The 18,354-nt window shown below is 42.1% G+C and overlaps 1 protein-coding gene across 3 annotated transcripts in view; it reads left to right on the top strand.

Moving 5' to 3' along the window:
- MAST1 (microtubule associated serine/threonine kinase 1) overlaps positions 1-18,354 on the top strand; it is a 188,728-nt gene that overhangs the window by 104,933 nt on the left and 65,441 nt on the right. For 2 of the 3 annotated variants that reach the window (XM_077470390.1, XM_077470388.1), the window contains 9 exons: positions 6,164-6,245; positions 6,814-6,974; positions 9,102-9,177; positions 9,325-9,534; positions 9,734-9,835; positions 10,507-10,636; positions 11,882-11,946; positions 12,625-12,713; positions 17,386-17,594. In XM_077470390.1, the coding sequence (XP_077326516.1) occupies positions 6,164-6,245; positions 6,814-6,974; positions 9,102-9,177; positions 9,325-9,534; positions 9,734-9,835; positions 10,507-10,636; positions 11,882-11,946; positions 12,625-12,713; positions 17,386-17,594 (1,124 nt within the window). The remainder of the gene's footprint in view (positions 1-6,163; positions 6,246-6,813; positions 6,975-9,101; positions 9,178-9,324; positions 9,535-9,733; positions 9,836-10,506; positions 10,637-11,881; positions 11,947-12,624; positions 12,714-17,385; positions 17,595-18,354) is intronic. The other variant, XM_077470389.1, reaches the window with a different exon arrangement.

Here is an 18,354-nt window from a genome sequence, read left to right as displayed (position 1 = left end):
AGGGCCCTGATCAGAAGAGCTTACAATCTAATAGGGTGGGACAGGTGGTACAAAGGGTTGTAACTGTGGGGAATGAGCTGATGGAAGTGGTAAAAGAGATTAAATGGAGACGTGATAGGCTTTCCTGAAGAGATGAGTTTTCAGGGATCGCCTGAAAGTAGCAAGAGTAGGGGATAGCTGGACAGGTGGAGGTAGGGAGTTCCAGAGGATGGGAGAGGCTGTGGAGAAATCCTCGAGACGAGCATGGGAGGAGGAGATGAGAGAGCTTGAGAGTAGGAGGTCTTGAGAAGAGCGGAGAGGACATTTTGGGTGATATTTGGAGACAAGATTGGTGATGTAGCTCGGGCCAGAGTTGCGAATGGCTTTGTATGTTGTGGTTTGTATTTTGAATATTATTCGCAGGGTGATTAGGAGCCAGTGTAGGGATTGGAGGAGAGGGTTGGCAGACACTGAGCGGTTGGTAAGGTGGATAAGTTTGGCAGCAGCATTCATGATAGACTGAAGAGGGGATAGCCTATGGAGAGGCAGGCCAATGATAAGGGACAATAAAATATTCCTGTTGAATCCAGTTATGTGTTGTATTTTAAATATAAATATATTTCCTTTAAATATGTGAATCTATCTGTATACTGTCTTCCTGCAATCCCCTGTACAGCAGAACTAAAGTTAAATATACATTATACAATTTTTATATTCAATTTCTTTCAGATTTTTTTTTTTTTTTTTTTTTTTTTTTTTTACAAGGTAAATTCCGTTTTATTTTCTCAGGACAACTGTTCATATATACATTTAATAAAAACAAGAAAGGAGTCAGTTTAACAAAAGAAAAACATTCCCCCGACCAACAAGACAGAATTGCTGAACACACAGAACTTTGCTGTATTGAGGCTGTGTAGATCATAAGAAGTCCTCTAAAGCACATACTGTCACACTGATAGGATGGTGAGGACTCTGGGAAGACGTCCGTTATACCAGTTAGATGTTTAGACTATGGTGGAATATATTTCTATATAAGGCAATCTTCAACTACTCTTAAGGTAATCCCTTCTGCTAGGATTAGAGGAGTACATTCAGGTGATGGATGGTTGCCCAAGTGCTATCCTTTCTGTGAAGGAAGTTGTGATCTAGCATTGTTGAGTGGCAGGGCTTATTTCTAAATCAGAAAATTTGAGGCTTAAATAATCTGGATTCATTGCACAGGTTGGGGGTCCTGAACACATTGGGTGGTTTTAATGTTTTATCAGGAACTATGTTGACAAGCTTTCTTTAAGGATGAATGTAAAACAGACATCTCTAATGGCGATAGAGAATCCAAGAACATTTTAGATTAAAATGTGTCAACCACCATTTTTTTATTTTTTTTTTACCTGTGTGGCTACAATAAAATCCAGCATGGCCTGATGATTGCTGGTCTTAGCATGCCCGGTCAACTTGAGGCCCTTTCTTTGAGTGTCAGTATCCACCCACACCAATGGAGTTCCAAATTCCAGGTGTTTAGCCTCGTATGCCCTGCATATATCCTGCTGCCCATTACTGTAATCGGGACCCTTCTTCTCAAACCCCACCTGTGTAGTGATGTATGTCAATTACAGTGAAGGCAGTGGGACGTAAACATCTTGGATTCTTGGGATTTTTTTTTTTTTTACCTGTGTGGCTACAATATAATCCAGCATGGCCTGATGATTGCTGGTCTTAGCATGCCCGGTCAACTTGAGGCCCTTTCTTCGAGTATCAGTATCCACCCACACCTATTAAAATATAAACTTTGAACATATCCGAAAAAAAGAACAATAAATCCCCCCATGGACTGTCAAATCTAGGTCTTCCCTCCTCCAAGCTGCTCCCAGGGAACCATTAACCATAATAAAAATGAGGCAGCTTCTTTGGACACACCAATGGGGTTCCAAATTCCAAGTGTTTAGCTTTGTATGCCCTGCATATATCCTGCTGCCCATTACTGTAATCGGGACCCTTCTTTTCAAACCCCGCCTGTGTAGTGATGTATGTCAATTACAGTGAAGGGCAGTGGGACGTAAACATCTTGGATTCTTGTGACGTCTGGTTGATGTTTTAAGACATGCAAGATATTTCCCATGGGTCCACCCAGTTTTTAGAACGGCCCTGTTTGCTCCAATGCAATATCATCATTCCAGGCTGATGCCAGCTGTGGTAGAGGTCATAACAGAGGTTCTGGGCAAGAAATGAATATAAAGATTTTAGGGGGCTCCCATAACAGGCCATGGTAGCAGAGGAGTGTAGGGCAGCCAACATCAGGCATCTTATTATCCCCTGCAGTACAGTGTGCATTTTAATTTGCCCAGTCCAATCAATATACGGGTTCAATTTACTTTTGTTCCCTGTAGAGGCTGTGCTAACATTTCACTTAAAAAAATAAATAAATCAACAAAACGTAGTTAGACCGGGGTTAGTCACCAAAGTGTTCTTCATTACAGGGCACCAATTAGGATTCTTCAACTGGTGGCAGTACATAGCATCTTGGCTTTTTATTTTTTTAGCCCTCTCTCTGAGTTTTTTTTATTTTTTGTTTATTTTTTGTTTATTTGCTTAAAGAAAACTAGTCACAATTGATCTTATGCAAGAATCGGAATATTCCATTGTAAAGTGTTAGTAAACCGCTGTTTCTTTTAAATCCTGCAAGGCAATGTCATAATGTGCATACTAGCACATTATGTGAAACCTACCTTAGAACGAAGCCCTCCAGCAGCGCAATGTCACCGCTGAAGGCGCTTCCATCTTCACCCATCTCCCGTCCAGCATGAATGCGGGAGCCGCTGTTCATGGCACAGGACTCTGAAACGACACAATGTGCTGTTCCTTCAGACCACATGCGCCAATAACATTAACGGCTGCATCAAAAGTAAATATCTCCAAAACAAGGCACGTTTAGGAGATATTTACTGTACCTATAAGTCTTAATATAGGCTGAACTATAGTTAAAATTCATTGATGGGAGTTTACTCTCACTTTAAATACTCTTCCTTAGAAAAGATTTATATTTCTCCGATTTAGATCTGCTTACTTCGTCTGATATTTTTAGCTTGCGTGCCAGGGAACGTGTCACCTGAAGTCTAACAATTATTGCCTTGTCAACTGCCCGATTTCCCACACTGTCTTTCAGCTCCTGAGTAGGGATAACAGAGTGATTTCGGTAAAATTAATTAACTGTAAAATGACCAATAGTATGGAAATTAGATTCTAGCAATAGGTCACTGCTTAGATGGCATTTACTTTAAAAAAAAGATTTACCTTCAACTATGTAGTGCAAGGGCGTGCCTGATTGCGTACAAATTGAAAGTGTTCAGGTTTGACCTCATATTGTGTGGTAAATCTAAAGGAAAACTGTGCAAGAAAATTGTATTATGTATGGCCAGCCTTAGATTAGGAGAGGGAATGCCAGGGCTGGGAAGCAATTTTACATTATTTCATTGCTTTACTTCATTGCACAGTGTTATTGCACAGTGCTTTTTTTCTAACACTGTGAAATTACCTACAGGAGTGGAGATAGACTGAGCAGAGAGATGCTCTAAACCAGTGGTCTCCAAACTGTGGCCCTGGGGCCAGTTGTGGCTCTATGCTTGTCTTTATCCAGCCCTTGAGGCATTTTTCCTGCCACTGACACCAACAATAAGGCACTATTCCTTCCGCGGATTCCAAAGGATGGGGTATGATTTCTTCCTCCGACAACAGAAATCGGGCACTATTCCTCACAATGACAACAAATATTTCTCTAGATCTAGCATTGTGTACTCCCACTGGGCACAATCCCGGTCCCCCTAAAGCCCCATATACACTATCAGATTTTCTGCTGATTTTTGTCTTCAGATTTACCAAAACCATGTAGTGTAAGGGCCTGATTGCATACAAATTGAAACTCCTAAGGTTTGCCTCATATTATATGGTTTTGGTAAATCTGAAGGAAAAAAACAGCAGAAAATCTGATAGTGTGTATGGGGCTTTAGTCGGAAGGACAGAAAACTGGTCCTTTCTTTAGAAAATTTGGATACCTCTGCTCTAAACCCTTGGTGCCCAACAGGCGGACCTTTGATAAGTGATGTGTGGCCCTTGGACCTCAGTTGTCTGTAATGGGAACATTGATTAAGGTAATAACCTTGATCTCTACTAGCCTCATGTCATATGTTCCCAGTTTTGTATTGTCTTCTGCAGCCATCCCCAGCCAACACTGTAGCATATCTAAACTCTCTGACCCTCATTTCTTCTCTTAGGTCTGCAGTTTCTGACAGTCCTCTCAATCATTATATATATTGAACATTATGTACCTACCTTTTGTGATGTCTGGGGCCGCATTTGAGGCCCCCTTTAGCTCATAAGTTACCAATCACTGCTCTAAACAGTGTGGTGAGCCCCCTTTATTGTCCAGTTAGCAGGCAGGGGGTCTGTGACCAACCTGTCTGAAAGACATTGCAGTAACTATAATTTTTTTCTATTACTTCAGTTGTGCAGGATACCTAAAAATGGCTGTGCAGTCTAAGCCCTTGTACACACGGTCGGACATTCCGACAATTTTGGATTATGTCCGACGGCTTTTGTCCGAAACTGGTGTTGCATACACATGGTCAGACAAAGTTGTCGGAAAATCCGATCGTTCGTAACGTGATGACGTTATTTCGTTACGACGGGACTACGTTCAGGCTAGTAGCCAATAGCTTTGGTCTAGGAATTTGATCTGAGCTTGCGTGGCACTTTGTCCGATCGGAATTCTCTACAAACGATCGGACAAAGTCTGATCGGATCATGTTTTTGGGAAAATTTTATAGCCCAGCTGTAAAACTTTGTCGGTCAGATATTCCGATGGAAACAGTCTGATGGAGCCCACACATGGTCGGATTATCCGACAACACGGTCCAATCGGACATTTTCCATCGGAATGTCCGACCGTGTGTAAGAGGGCTTATAGGCACCAGAATTAGACCAAGTGCTCTCAATTATCAACGCTCTACAACATAAGTCTGGATGGCGAAATTGTTACTGGTGGGTGAGGACGGTACTCGCCTATGCTGCCACAGAGCACTGTCAGAGAAGAGTAGGAAGCAGTATTTTCGCTGAGGGAAAAGGGTATTTCAAGACATTTTCAAACATAATTCAGTCATAAATTGGGGTAGGCGTATGAATAGGTAAAAAATGGTGTAAAACTTTTATTGGGCTTTAAAGCTGACTTCCAGGAATTCAGCTAGTTGTAACAAATGAAGGCACACTATGAGTTAAGTCCAGCGAGGTGCATGACACCTCCTGGGCTTAGCATTATTATTTATATCTGACAGTTTTATAGTACTCCAGGAAGACAGCTATCGCTATAGTTCTGGGAGCTCAATGCTGATTCTTCTGAGCTACCCATCTTGAACAGGAGATGCAGCTGCTATGCCCATCCTTCACCTCCTCCTGCTCATTCACAGAAGCCTTTGTATTAACACATTCACAAAATACAGACTTCTCTGAATAGGTAACAGAGGGGAGGGGCAGTCATAGCTGCTCTCACAGCCCCAAGTGTCTCCAGTGTAAGTCCCAGCAAAGCAATAAACCTGTTAGATATAAATAATAGAGATGAGCCTAGTAGCTGTCATGCAACTTCTTGGACTCAACTCATACACACTATACACACTATACACACTATACATACACTATCAGATTGTCTGCTGATTTTTTCAATCAGATTTACCAAAACCATATAATATGAGGTCAAACCTTATGGGTTTCAATGTGTATGCAATCAGGCAGGCCCTTGTACTACATGGTTTTGGTAAACCTGAAGGAAAAATCAGCAGACAATCTGATAGTGTGTATGGGGCTATAGTGTGTCTTCACATTTTACAAAGTGGCTGAATTCCTGTAATTGAGCTTTAATGACAAAGGAGAACATTTAGGCCACCTGGCTGACTATGATCTCTGGCAAGGGTGTCTGGATCACAAGAATTGCATAACAGAATTATAAATCATTTGGTACAGTTATAAATCATGTGCAGTATATGCATGTCAGCTCTGTGTTTAGCTGTTTGCCTGGAGTTCAGCTCTACGTTCCGGTAGCTATGTTTATCCCTTTTGTGTAATTAAGCATCATGTCTCCTAACATGCTCTAGGTATGCTGTCTCTCAGCAATACATGGGTAAATGCTCTTACTTTTTTTTAGCAGGACAGATGGCCGTCGTTGGTCCCTTGCCTCTCTTCCATCATCAGGATATGGAACAAATACCCCAAGCTCCACTGTGTCAGTGAGTAATAAATCCTTTTAAAGTGGACCTAAAGTCTAACCTTATACTCACATTTACACCTCTTTCACAACTTTGGTTCCTGGCACACAAGCACAGCTTCAGCAGTACATTACATGGCCACTTCAGTAGGTGACATAAAGGTAGAGCCAGCCAGTAGGTAGCTCTTCTGAATACTCACCCTGCCATTTGACAGAGCCAATTTTTCCAGCCAATGCAGATGTGTTGCAGTGCCAGGAACCAGATGTACAGAAAAATGATGACAAAGCATGGAAACCAACCAAAATAACTCTTTGAACTATTAATGGACTTCTGTTATGAAAGAAATAATAGTCAGGGTTCCTAGTCTTCCTGCTTTTGCTCAATCAGAGACTCTGAAGCCAAAGGATCCCCTTGACAGCCAAATGGCTTCTGTTTTTGGAAAGGCAATGGCCGTTTAAAGTTACAGATAGACAACAGATTGCATTGGAAGGATCCATCAACACACAATTATTTTGTAGGGAAGTTGGATTTCAAATGTTTCTCTTGGTTCCCTTATTTTCTTCTTTCTTTCTTTCTTTCTTCTTTGAAGTCCTCCTCTTCATCTCAAGAACGTCTGCACCAGCTTCCCTTCCAACCCACCCTGGATGAGCTTCATTTCCTCTCCAAACATTTTGGCAGCACTGAGAGCATCCCTGATGATGATGGGGGTCGAAGGTCCCCTGCGGTGAGACCCCGGTCTCGAAGCCTGAGGTCAGTTGGTGGTTTAAGGATGTTATTCTGCTCTGAATTCTTGTCAGTCTGTGTACTCTCAAGGTTCCCTTACAAGCTTATTTATGGTAGGCAAGTCTGACTCAAAGTGACCTAAATCGGGGTTCATGGCCTTTTCACTTGTTAGCTTCAAGGATCATTGAACCCTATGAGAAAACACCCAAAGCACACATCTTTGAGTTATTAATTTTAAAGCCTAATTAATTGCAAACTTTTTTTTCATTGTGGATAGAGCAAGGGAGGGTTATAACCCCCGTCAGTTTTTTTTTGTTTGCCATCCCTTCACTTCCTGTCCTATAGCTAAAACAGGACGTGAGATGAAATCCCTACAAATTGAGGGAATCATGGTCTATCACCAGGGCCGCCAGAACTAGTGTCCCCATTGGAAGATTTCCCCTGTAATAGTGTTCTGATGTGAACCCACAAATTGATATTTTCTTTACTTTCACTTTCAATGCTGACAATTGTTCTAATCCCTCACCACTCTATCCAAAACTAACAAAAAAAAAGGGTTGCCTTTAGTTACACTTTAAATTGCTGTTTGTATTGAAAAGAGTCCAAATAGGAACTTGCCCTGATGAGTGCTAGGAAAAATTTTGGGAGCACTCATCATAAATTTCAATGAACTCTGAAGGCGGCAAGTAGGACGGTCACTCCAGCTTCCATCTGGGCTGTTCTGAGTATGGCTAGAAACAGCTAGGGCTCAGGTTCTATGCTAGGGCCCATCTACTCTTTCTCTTAAAATGGCAGTGCAAAGCTACAAAGTTTAGATACCAAAAAACAGCCAGTACTTTAGTGGAAGATAAATTCTGAGAGGTTGATTTGGGTTACTGAAATTTTATTGAAGAAGCCTTATAGAAACCTGCGGTCTTTTGAAGGGAAGTGACATCCTATAACCAACCAAATGATCACTTTAATATTGTGATATATGGAACAAAGAAAGGGAGAACTTCTGATATGGACACCAGGAACAGTCCTTCCTTCTTTTAAGCATTTTCAATGACAAGCCTACAGTTTGCACTTAATTAAAAAAAAAAAAATTCATACGGCCAAGAGTAGTGTTTTGTAATCCACAGAAGCCAATAACTGACCAGACCAGCATTAATTAGCGTAAAGGAACATATTTCTGAATGATTCTTATAGGTTGCTGCATCTCATTCCACTTTTCAGTAGAAAAACAACAGATATAGTGTTTTCTGATGATTATCAATAAAGGAATGTCAGATGACTTATTGTGATGACGGGTTAAAACAGGGTAAAGCATCAGGACCGGGAATTATATGACTTTCTATGTCACCAGTTTGCCAATCTGACTCAAGATGTGTCTTTATTTTTCTCTTTAGCAATTCACCAGACCGTTGGATATAGAAGGGAGCTCTCTATATATGATTCAATGCACTATACTTGTCAGTTGAATTGCCAAGAAGTATGCCAATCTCTGGATGGTTTGACTTCACTCACAATGAGTAGAATTTGGTTATTTTTGGTGGGATTATGGTGTTATGAAGTTTACATAATACAGATTCACGCCAAAATGGTGGCAATGAAAGAAAATCTAAAATGCTTTCTCCATCTTCAAATCTACCCCTGCTTATTTAGCATTGTTAACCTCCATTCCTGGCTCTACCAATGGTATATTATAACAGATAAGGGTGGTTTCAGTGGGTGCTGCTCATAATTATTAAAGTGAAACTCAAACCAAATTTTATTTTTTTAGTTTTAGGAGTGGAGAAATGTTAGCTCTTTATTGTCATCTCCATTAGAGATTCATTTTTACTTTCTTTTCTGGTGATACTCTGTCACGCAATCGCTGAGGGAAAGAAAAAAAAGGAAGTCTCCACAATGTGGATAGCAATAAAAAAGATTTTAATCTATCATCACAATATCCCAAAAACAGTAGAAAAATAATTGGATGCATAAGCACACCTACACAATAACATCTTCTATTTCATTCAATTTGAAAGCAGGTATCTCTTGGTCAACAATGGGCCTAACAATGTAAATAAAGCACACATTTATTGTGTGAGGGAGCATAGTAAAAAATCCAATGGGAATTCAGTTCAAGGAAACACTGACAAATTCTTAATGACCTTGTCCATTCTTTTACAGCCCTGGCCGGTCGCCCTCATCTTATGACAATGAAATAGTGATGATGAATCATGTCTACAAGGAGAGATTCCCTAAAGTAAGGATATTGTTTCATTACATAGCCATCTTCTAGGAAAATTTCTGTATCACTGTTATGTCTATGGAACTAACTGTATCTTTGATTAAATGTCTTCTCCACTCAGTCATTGCTACCTAATGAGAGCATCAACTTTTGTCTCCTCAGGCCACGGCGCAGATGGAAGATCGACTTCGGGTTTTCATCTCCAACTTCTCTCCAGAGAATGTTCTACCGCTGGCTGATGGGGTCCTTAACTTCATCCACCACCAGATTGTGGAGCTGGCCAGAGATTGTCTGACCCGGAGCACTGAGGGCATGATCACCAGTACCTACTTCTATCAGCTGCAGGATAACTTGGACAAATTGCTACTGGATGTAATTATCAGACACAAAGGGGTAGACTGGGCTGGGGTGGCACCGTAAAGATATTTGTTCACCATGCTGGGCTGGCTCCATCTATCGTTACAGTCCAGTCAATATTGTAGCCTCTCTTGCTAGCTATCAGAAAAATCATCAGTCATTTAAGATTCTTGAAATGAGTAACCAATCATATAACCATGCTTCTCTTCTGCAGGCCGTGGAACGATCTGAATGCTCTGAGGTGGCTTTTATCGCCCAGTTGATGAAGAATCTTCTCATTATTATCTCTCGGCCAGCTCGTCTGCTAGAGTGCCTGGTGTGTAGTTAATTGTTTTGGGAAACAAAAGCCAAACTGGGGCTAATGTACACATACCCTACTTTATATTTTGTTAATGGAACAAGCATCATCACTAAAGCCAAAAACTTCACCAAAATTCAATGTCCTCACTTCCTTTTTCCTAAAACCACGCCTCATTTAATGTAATATACAGGATCATATGGGATACCATAACATAAATGGGTTTGAGCTAAGAAAATCTTTATAACCCTGAGCCTCCCAACTGCCCCATGGATGAATGGAATGATCTAGGCAGGTGCACACCTACTGCTTCAGATCGTTTGACATCAGACAAACAGATGTCAGGCAGACAGTATAGAGTGCACCTTGCTTCACTGAATGTGGAGTTGACAGGAGATCATGCACCTCCAGTCTATGCGTCCCATAGTATCTGTACAAACAGCAGTAGTAGTCATCTTACCAGTGTGCAAAGTTGTAATTTTAATATACTAAAACTCGTCTGTTCAGATACAAAGCCAAGACCATTTTTTTGAGAGTTATGGAGAATGTTTTTACTCATGCCTATACAGAAGTAAGTTCACCTACCAGTATATTTTTAAATTGTGAGATAAAAATTGCAGAAACATTTAGGGACATGCAAAGAGACCATATATCTTTTTAGATCAAGTTTATTTGTATTTTGTTTTTAGGAGTTTAACCCTGAGGAATTCTATCACTTACTGGAAGCGGCTGAGGACCAGGTGAAGGAGGGAAATCTGAAGACAGACATACCCCAATATATCCTTCGTCAGCTGGGACTCACCAGGGACCCTTTCCCAGGTAAGCCACTCTTAGATTCCAAGTAGACTGGGGCTGTGCCTGGACATCTGGGGCCTGCAGCTTATGTCTAGGGGTTTTGGAGCCAAGAAACTTAATGACATGAGCATGATAAAAATACAGAGCAGAGCAAGAATAGAAACATGGGAATAGTGCAGACACACAGCATAGCAAGTACCTGGTCAGAACATACAAACAGCATACAAACAGCATACAAAAAGCATACCACATTGCCAGCTGATGATAAATATCTCTCAATGGAGCACACTTAAGTTAGGTGAATGTACAGATAGACTTGCAACAGGATAAAAACGTCAGATAGGCACAGACAGAGTTCCAGTACACAGCATACAGCCAGTAACGAGTTGGAACTGAGAGCAATAGTATACACATTCAAATGGACAGAATCAAAAGCAATGTCAATATAGGTCAGGCTATAGTATCAGAATAAATTGAATACAGATGTCACGATCTGGGGTCAGGCTCAAAGATCAGTATCTATAGCAGTAGCAGGACTACCACCAAACACCACTATGGGTACACAGGCAGTCTCCCTGGCAGATGACGCGGGCTCACCTGAGGTGCGGAGTTTAAGTAATATTCAGTGTTCACCAGAGCTCCTGATGGTGGAGATGGATTTGGCTGCATGTTGGGTTGCGGTCCTCAGCATCGTCCCACCAGGAGGTGAACAAGCCGGGGTCCAGAAGAGGATAAGCAGGTAAAGATCAAACAGAAGCATAGTCAGTAAAACAAGCCAAATGTCAGTAACGAGTAGTTGCAGGTTGGGATCAGGCAAAAGCAAAGTTGAGGAACAAGCCAGGGGGCAATACCGAGTGGTATCAAAATATGGATGGCAGCAGGGAAGATAAAAGCAAGATAATGGCTGAAGGGAGCACAATAATTTGGCAAACAGGAAGTGCAGAGACATGGCTTAAATCAGGAAGTTCATAGAAGGAGCAAAGAGCTCAAGGTTCAGCAGAAGTCAAGACACAAGGCTGGGTTGTCCAATGGATCAGACAGGTTGCTGTGCTAGTTTGTTTCCTCCATTTACCAATCCACTCTCTAACACTAATAAAGGAATGGGACATAAAACAGAAAGACTGGTACTGTGTCATAACTTTCCACAACAGCGTTGACCTTACATGCTGTGAGGCATCGTTGTCCATGTCTGAATTTAGTTCCTTAGGGTTGCTGTGGTTGTAATGAGAAGAAAAGCCTAACTATTAATTTGCTGGTGTATTTGCACAGAGGAAGCGGATGAGGAGCCAGTCAGCGTGGAGACGCACACACCAGAAAGCGAGGACATTGCAGAGGTGAGATTGATATCCATCTGCTTTGTAATTAATGATTTAAAAGAATATTGCAGCAGAGACTCTACATTGTGACACCATACTAACAGCAGTAGAGTGATTCATTTTTTTCATTCAACCAGCGGAGTTGAATGAAAAAAAAAATTAACCCATTACCCCATCCACACATTCGATGTGGATGGTGGACTCACTCCTGCTGAGCTATTGTATTCCACTAGGAGGGAGTCTTCCCCGCCAGCAGAATACAATAATCAGCGTTTCCGGCTATGGCCGATGGCACTGATCATTTGGGAGAAACCTGGTAGGCTGGTTGTACACATGTTGATCGATTGGTCAACCTGTGTACAACCAGCTAGGGATCAAAATTCATCCAGTCCCTGCTGAATTGGATGAATTTTGATTCATGTATAGCCCGGCTTAAGCATCACAAGACACCTGCTCTTCTATTGTTAGCATTAACTTGGTTGATTTAATCTGACCATTGATATATATTTCTAGAGCACTATTCTTGGATACCCAGACAGTGATACCAGGTTTCATCTGCAGATGGCATTTTTATTTCTTCTTTACACAGGAAAGGTGTTTGTAAATTTTGCAGTCATTCTAACTTTTCTTGCACATATTATATCTCAACTTATCTTAGTAGATTTACCTTGGGCTTCTCTGTGAACCTATTTTTAGGGAAAAGGAGGTGCTGTCTCAAAGCCCATTAGACCGCCAGAGGAGAGCGACTTTGAAACCATTAAGCTGATCAGTAATGGGGCCTATGGGTGAGTGTACCTTGTCAAATGCAACACTTTTGCAGTCAAAAATAACATTAACAATAGGCTCTGCATAAGGTTTGGGGAACACTTTTTACCGGCAAGTAGGTTTCAATGCTTAATGAAGGGTTAGCACACCAAATATAAAAACAAAACTAGGGAGATGAGAAATAAAAGAAGTTGAGGTCTTTCTTCTAGGTCAGCCTTTCTCAACCTTTTCAACACAGAGGAACCCTTGAAATAGTTCTCTGGTCTCGGGAAACCCCTACTAAAAATTAGAAATCTACAACTCATGATACATTAGTGTAATGGTCAGTGGGAAGAATGCCTATCTCAGTGGCAGAAATGGCCCAATGCTGAAGGAACCCCTAGCAACCTCTGGAGGAACCCTAGGGTTCCCAGGAACCCTGGTTGAGAACCACTGTTCTATAGCAACCAATCTGGTTTTAGCTTTAATTTTCCAATCTGTACTAGAACATTTGTATTCTTACTGGCTCAACATCATGTGGTCAGTTTCTTAATTTTTGTAGAATGCTTCTATAAGTATATAAAGCCTAATGTTTTAAAAAAAGACATAGGGAAGACAGTCAGTTTGTGAGCTGAACCAAACTTTACATTATCTAGATTGTGAAATATTGTACTTTAAAGTTATGTGCCTATGTGCCCAGATCATAAATTGGCTTCCTCACTCAAAGGCAACTAGTCATAACTGGGCTTCTGCTGGAAACTTTATATCCAGGTGAAAGCTATTCCGTCCATCCCTATTTAGCTGTAGGCAGCATGACATCCAGGCATCTAGCATTTTCAGGAGGTCAACGATGTCAGTTACCATATTTTCTACAGCATGGGATCCCATTAAAACTTGCTGTTAAATTTCAGCTTGCAACTGGCGAACAGGAGCGGAACATTTATTTTTCTAGCAAGCTGTAGACAGGATTTCCCAGAATCCTCAGCTCAATGCTTCTGAAATTGGTTCACTGCTTCTTGAAGAAGTGTGTACAGGGCTTGAAGTAAAAAAGGCTGTCTTTTTCATGGTGGACACAGCCGATCCACAAAATGAGGAGAAAAGAAAAAAATAAGTAAACATAATGGAAGAAAATTTGAATAACTGTTGACCTTTATGACCAGTCTTAAATAAAAGGTAAACCCTGATTGGTTGCTGTGGGCAAAAACAGTTGCATAGTAGGTGAGGTTGAAAAAAGACACAAGTCCATCAAGTCCAACCTATGTGTGTTATTATATGTCATTATTACATTGTGTATCCCTGTATGTTGTGGTCGTTCAGGTGCTTATCTAATAGTTTCTTGAAACTATCAATGCCCACCGCTGAGACCACAGCCTGTGGAACGGAATTCCACATCCTTGCCGCACTTATAGTAAAGAACCCTCTATGTAGTTTAAGGTTAAACCTCTTTTCTTCTAATTTTAATGAGTGGCCACGTGTCTTGTTAAACTCCCTTCCGTGAAAACGTTTTATCCCTATTGTGGGGTCATTGAAATCATATCCCCTCTCAAGCGTCTCTTCTCCAGAGAGAATAAGTTCAGTGCTCGCAACCTTTCCTCATAACTAATATCCTCCAGACCCTTTATTAGCTTTGTTGCCCTTCTTTGTATTTGCTCCATTTCCAGTACATCCTTCCTGAGGACTGGTGCCCAGAACTGGACAACATACTCCAGGTGCGGCCGGACCAGAGTCTTGTAGTGTGGGAGAACTATCATTTTATCTTTGGAATGAATCCCCTTTTTAATGCATGCCAATATTCTGTTTGCTTTGGACTGGTGCCCTGAACTGGACAGCATACTCCAGGTGCGGCCGGACCCAAGGTTTCCAAATCCTGCGGAGAAGTTATTGCCCTGCTTAGCTTAGTATTGTCCACAAATACAGAGATTGAACTGTTTACCCCATTATCCAGGTTGTTTATGAATAAATTAAACAGGATTGGTCCCAGCACAGAACCCTGGGGGACCCCACTATCCACCCCTGACCATTCCAAGTACTCCCCATTTATCACCACATTCTGAACTCGCCCTTGTAGCCAGTTTTCATGAGTTAGTCCTACTGTTTTACACAAAGTTCTACAGTTTACTTCACAAACTAGAAGTTGCATGCCTTCGGAGATGTCGTTGATGCAATGTTTCTTATTACAACACCGGGGCTGACACTGTGATTATATTATAGTGTTGAAAATATTTTTATTGAAACATGTCAAGTAAAAACAATAAACAGTAACCATCATGAGGCAAATGCAGACAGGAGTACAATTATGGGAGACCGGCTAATGACAATCGGCCACAGCCGGTCCCTGACGGGAAGCTTGGAGAGTAGAGAAGACGGCCTGTGCTCCGATCCCTGAGGCCACAGTAGTGAGAAACACTCATGGGTTACTACATGAGGCAGTTTTTAGACAATAACATAAAAAAAGATAGAAAGGAAGAGAGAAGAGAAAGGAGCAAAGTAAAGAGGAGCAAGGCGGTATAGGGGAAAGCTAAATAGCAAGAGGAGAGGAGGGAAAAGGGGGAGGAAGGGGGGGAGGGGGAAGGAATATGGGTAGGGGGGGGTAGGGTAAGGGAGAGCCCACAGCGTCCTCATGCGTTCAAGATTTGGTTCATTAAAGAGTCAGAAGAAGAGAAGCGGAGCCAGATCGACCATTGAGAAATAAATTTGGCGTAAGTGTCATTGTCCAGTGCCAACATCTCCTCCATTCTCATGGTGTCATTCATAATCGATACCCACCGTGACAATGGGGGGGTGGTCGTCGTCTTCCAATAAGCAGGTATCAGTTGCCTAGCGGAGGACATAAAGAAACTGAGAAATCTTTGTCTCTGCGATTTAATAGACCCGGGCAGAATAGAGAGTAATGCAATTTTTGGAGAGATAGGAACCGGGATATCAGCCAAGAGATTATAACATTCAAAAACCTGTGTCCAGAAGGGGCGGATCCTCTCACAGTCCCACCAGACATGCATGTAAGTTCCGACTGAAGCTTCACAGCGCCAGCAGGTGGCCGGGGTAGACGGGAAAATCCTGTGTAAAGTAGCAGGGTCCCTGTACCACCTGGATAATAGTTTGTAGTTCTTTTCTTGGGAGTAGCAGGAGATTGTTGACTTATGTGTGAAATGAAAAGAGGTATGCCATTCCGGCACAGAGATGTCCTCACCCAAATCCGCAGACCACAGCCTGGTGTAATGTGGGAGTTGATCATGTGCTAAAGTCTGTAGTAGGTTATATAAGGAGGACAGTAAGTGTTTGGGAGTTTCTGGAAGCAAGCACAGTTCCTCGAAATTGGTAAGCTTGCGATGTATTTGAGAGGAGGAGTGTAGGCGTTTGGCAAATGTGGACACATGTAGGGCCGTGAGCCAATCTCCGGAGTCAGTCACGGAGACCGGGGTCCCCTGAGAGGGGTGCACAAATGTACGGGCCTGCGGCCATTCTGTGCGCTTAAAGGGTCCTAGGGAGGCTACCCCTGTACTTTGTGGCAAAGCAGGATGGTCAAAGAGGTACATCAAGGGGCCCGGGTCCGAGGAGAGAGTGGAGTTTAGCCCCGTCCTGTACCACATCGTCAGGGAGGCCAAAGTCAGTGGGGACAAGGAGGTCATACGAGAGTAGTCCTGTTTATAACCCCATTGAAGGGCTCGGAGATCTACAGGAGAAAGGTCCTGTTCAACAGACACCGAGGCCTTGCAGGAAGGGCGAGAGAACCATTCTATGATGCGAGTCATATGAGCGGCCTTATGGTAAGTCTCAAAGTCAGGGAGGCCTGTTCCTCCTAAAGTCTTCGGGATCGTCAGTAGTGTAAATTTAACCCTGGGAAGGCCCCTGTTCCACAAGAATCTGATTGCCAGCGAGCGTAGGGAGATAAAAAATGATTTGGGGACGTGGATGGGTATTGTTTGAGATAAATACAGGAACTTGGGTAGAGTGTCCATCTTTAGGATATTAATCCGTCCGAACCAGGGTAAGGGAGATCCCCCCCACTCCTCGAGGTCCTTCCGTATACGGTTAAGCAGGGGGATATAATTCAGAGAAAACAAATCAGCTAGGTTGGAGGGTATAACAACCCCTAGGTACGAGATCCCCTTAGCCTGCCATTTAAATGAGAAGTTGGATTTCAGAAGGGACAGCGTGGAGGGGGTAAGGGATATGTTGAGGGCTTCTGTCTTAGAGATGTTGAGCTTAAAGTTACTATAGATACCAAAGCGTTGAAATTCACTGAGTAGGGATGGTATGGAGATGTGTGGATTCTGAATATACACTAGGAGGTCATCAGCATACAGGGAAAGTTTGTGATGTGCAGACGGAGTTTGAATACCAAGAATGGAGGGGTTTTGTCGTATGGCACAAGCCAAATGCTCAATGATGATGACAAAGAGGAGGGGGGACAGGGGGCAGCCCTGTCGAGTACCGTTGGCAATGTCAAAGGGAGCCGATGTTGTACCGTTGACCAGGACCTGTGATTATATTTTAAGTACTTCCCACTAAGAAACTATTCTGGATGTTGTGAGCAAGTGCATTGACAAGGCCTGTCTTAAAATCTACAGAAGCAGGTTAGAACATGCCATGACGTTTGCGTACATCGTTGTACAATGTACCGTATATATTCAATATGCAGAATTTAATTTGAAGGGTTAACCTATACGTTTCAAAGAAAGTTTTAAATGTTGTGTGGTCCCCTCATCACAGGGCTGTATATTTGGTACGACACCGGGAGACCCGACAGAGGTTTGCTATGAAGAAAATCAACAAGCAGAACCTTCTCCTGAGAAACCAGGTCCATCAGGCTTTCGTAGAGAGGGACATCCTAACTTTTGCACAGAACCCTTTTGTGGTCAGTATGTTCTGCTCCTTTCAGACCCGCCGACACCTCTGTATGGTCATGGAGTATGTAGAAGGTGAGGCTCAAGATATGTACAGTTAAATAAAAGTCCTAAACCCAAAGTGCTTTATTCAAATGTTAATGTAGATCTAAACTCCAAAGTTTGGCGTGCTTTAAGATGTAGTGGTTTTGTACATACTTTCTTTATTTATACATTTTTGGTCAGGACTCAGGATTAGCAAAAAAAAATATTGAAATCTTTTATTTTATTTTTTTTAACTTTAAAATATGATTTCCAGGATTGTTATTCATATTTATACTCCTTCTGTACAAAAAATAGTGCCATTCTTCACACACCTTCTCCACTCTCCAGCACTGTCTCTAATGTCCCCCTTAGTCCAGCTCTGAGAGTCCTTTTCAGTGCAGACAGACGCCCTGCCATTATGTCCTTTTCTTGTGAGGCTAGCTTGTTGTTTACGCTCACCCCTAGGGGATACATCTTCACCTTGACTGGGATCACAGTACTCCAGGACACTGCAGCATTTGAATGTAATTTTATGAACGCTGCTCAGTACTGGATGGACATTACTGGACTGAGGCATATGTCCGGTTTATTTTAAAATAAAATCTTGGGGGTCATCGAAGGATGAGGGAGGGATACCAGGCCTGGAGTTCCACTTTAAGTCAGGTTTATTGCACATTGATATTTTGCATTCTCCTTTTGAGCCAGTAGAGCTTTACGCTTCTTTGCATGTATTTTCCAGTATCTCCTTCTGTCATTAAAAAAAAAAAGTCTGGTTTCTACAGAACTCAACAGGTGAGGCTGTAAAAGAACC

Source organism: Lithobates pipiens, unplaced genomic scaffold, assembly GCF_037356315.1.
Source record: "Lithobates pipiens isolate NorthernLeopardFrog02 unplaced genomic scaffold, aLitPip1_a1.2 Scaffold_8, whole genome shotgun sequence".
Lineage (NCBI taxonomy): Eukaryota > Metazoa > Chordata > Amphibia > Anura > Ranidae > Lithobates > Lithobates pipiens.
The sequence above is the reverse complement of the archived record's forward strand: the minus strand, read 5'-3'. Positions and strand labels throughout refer to the sequence as shown.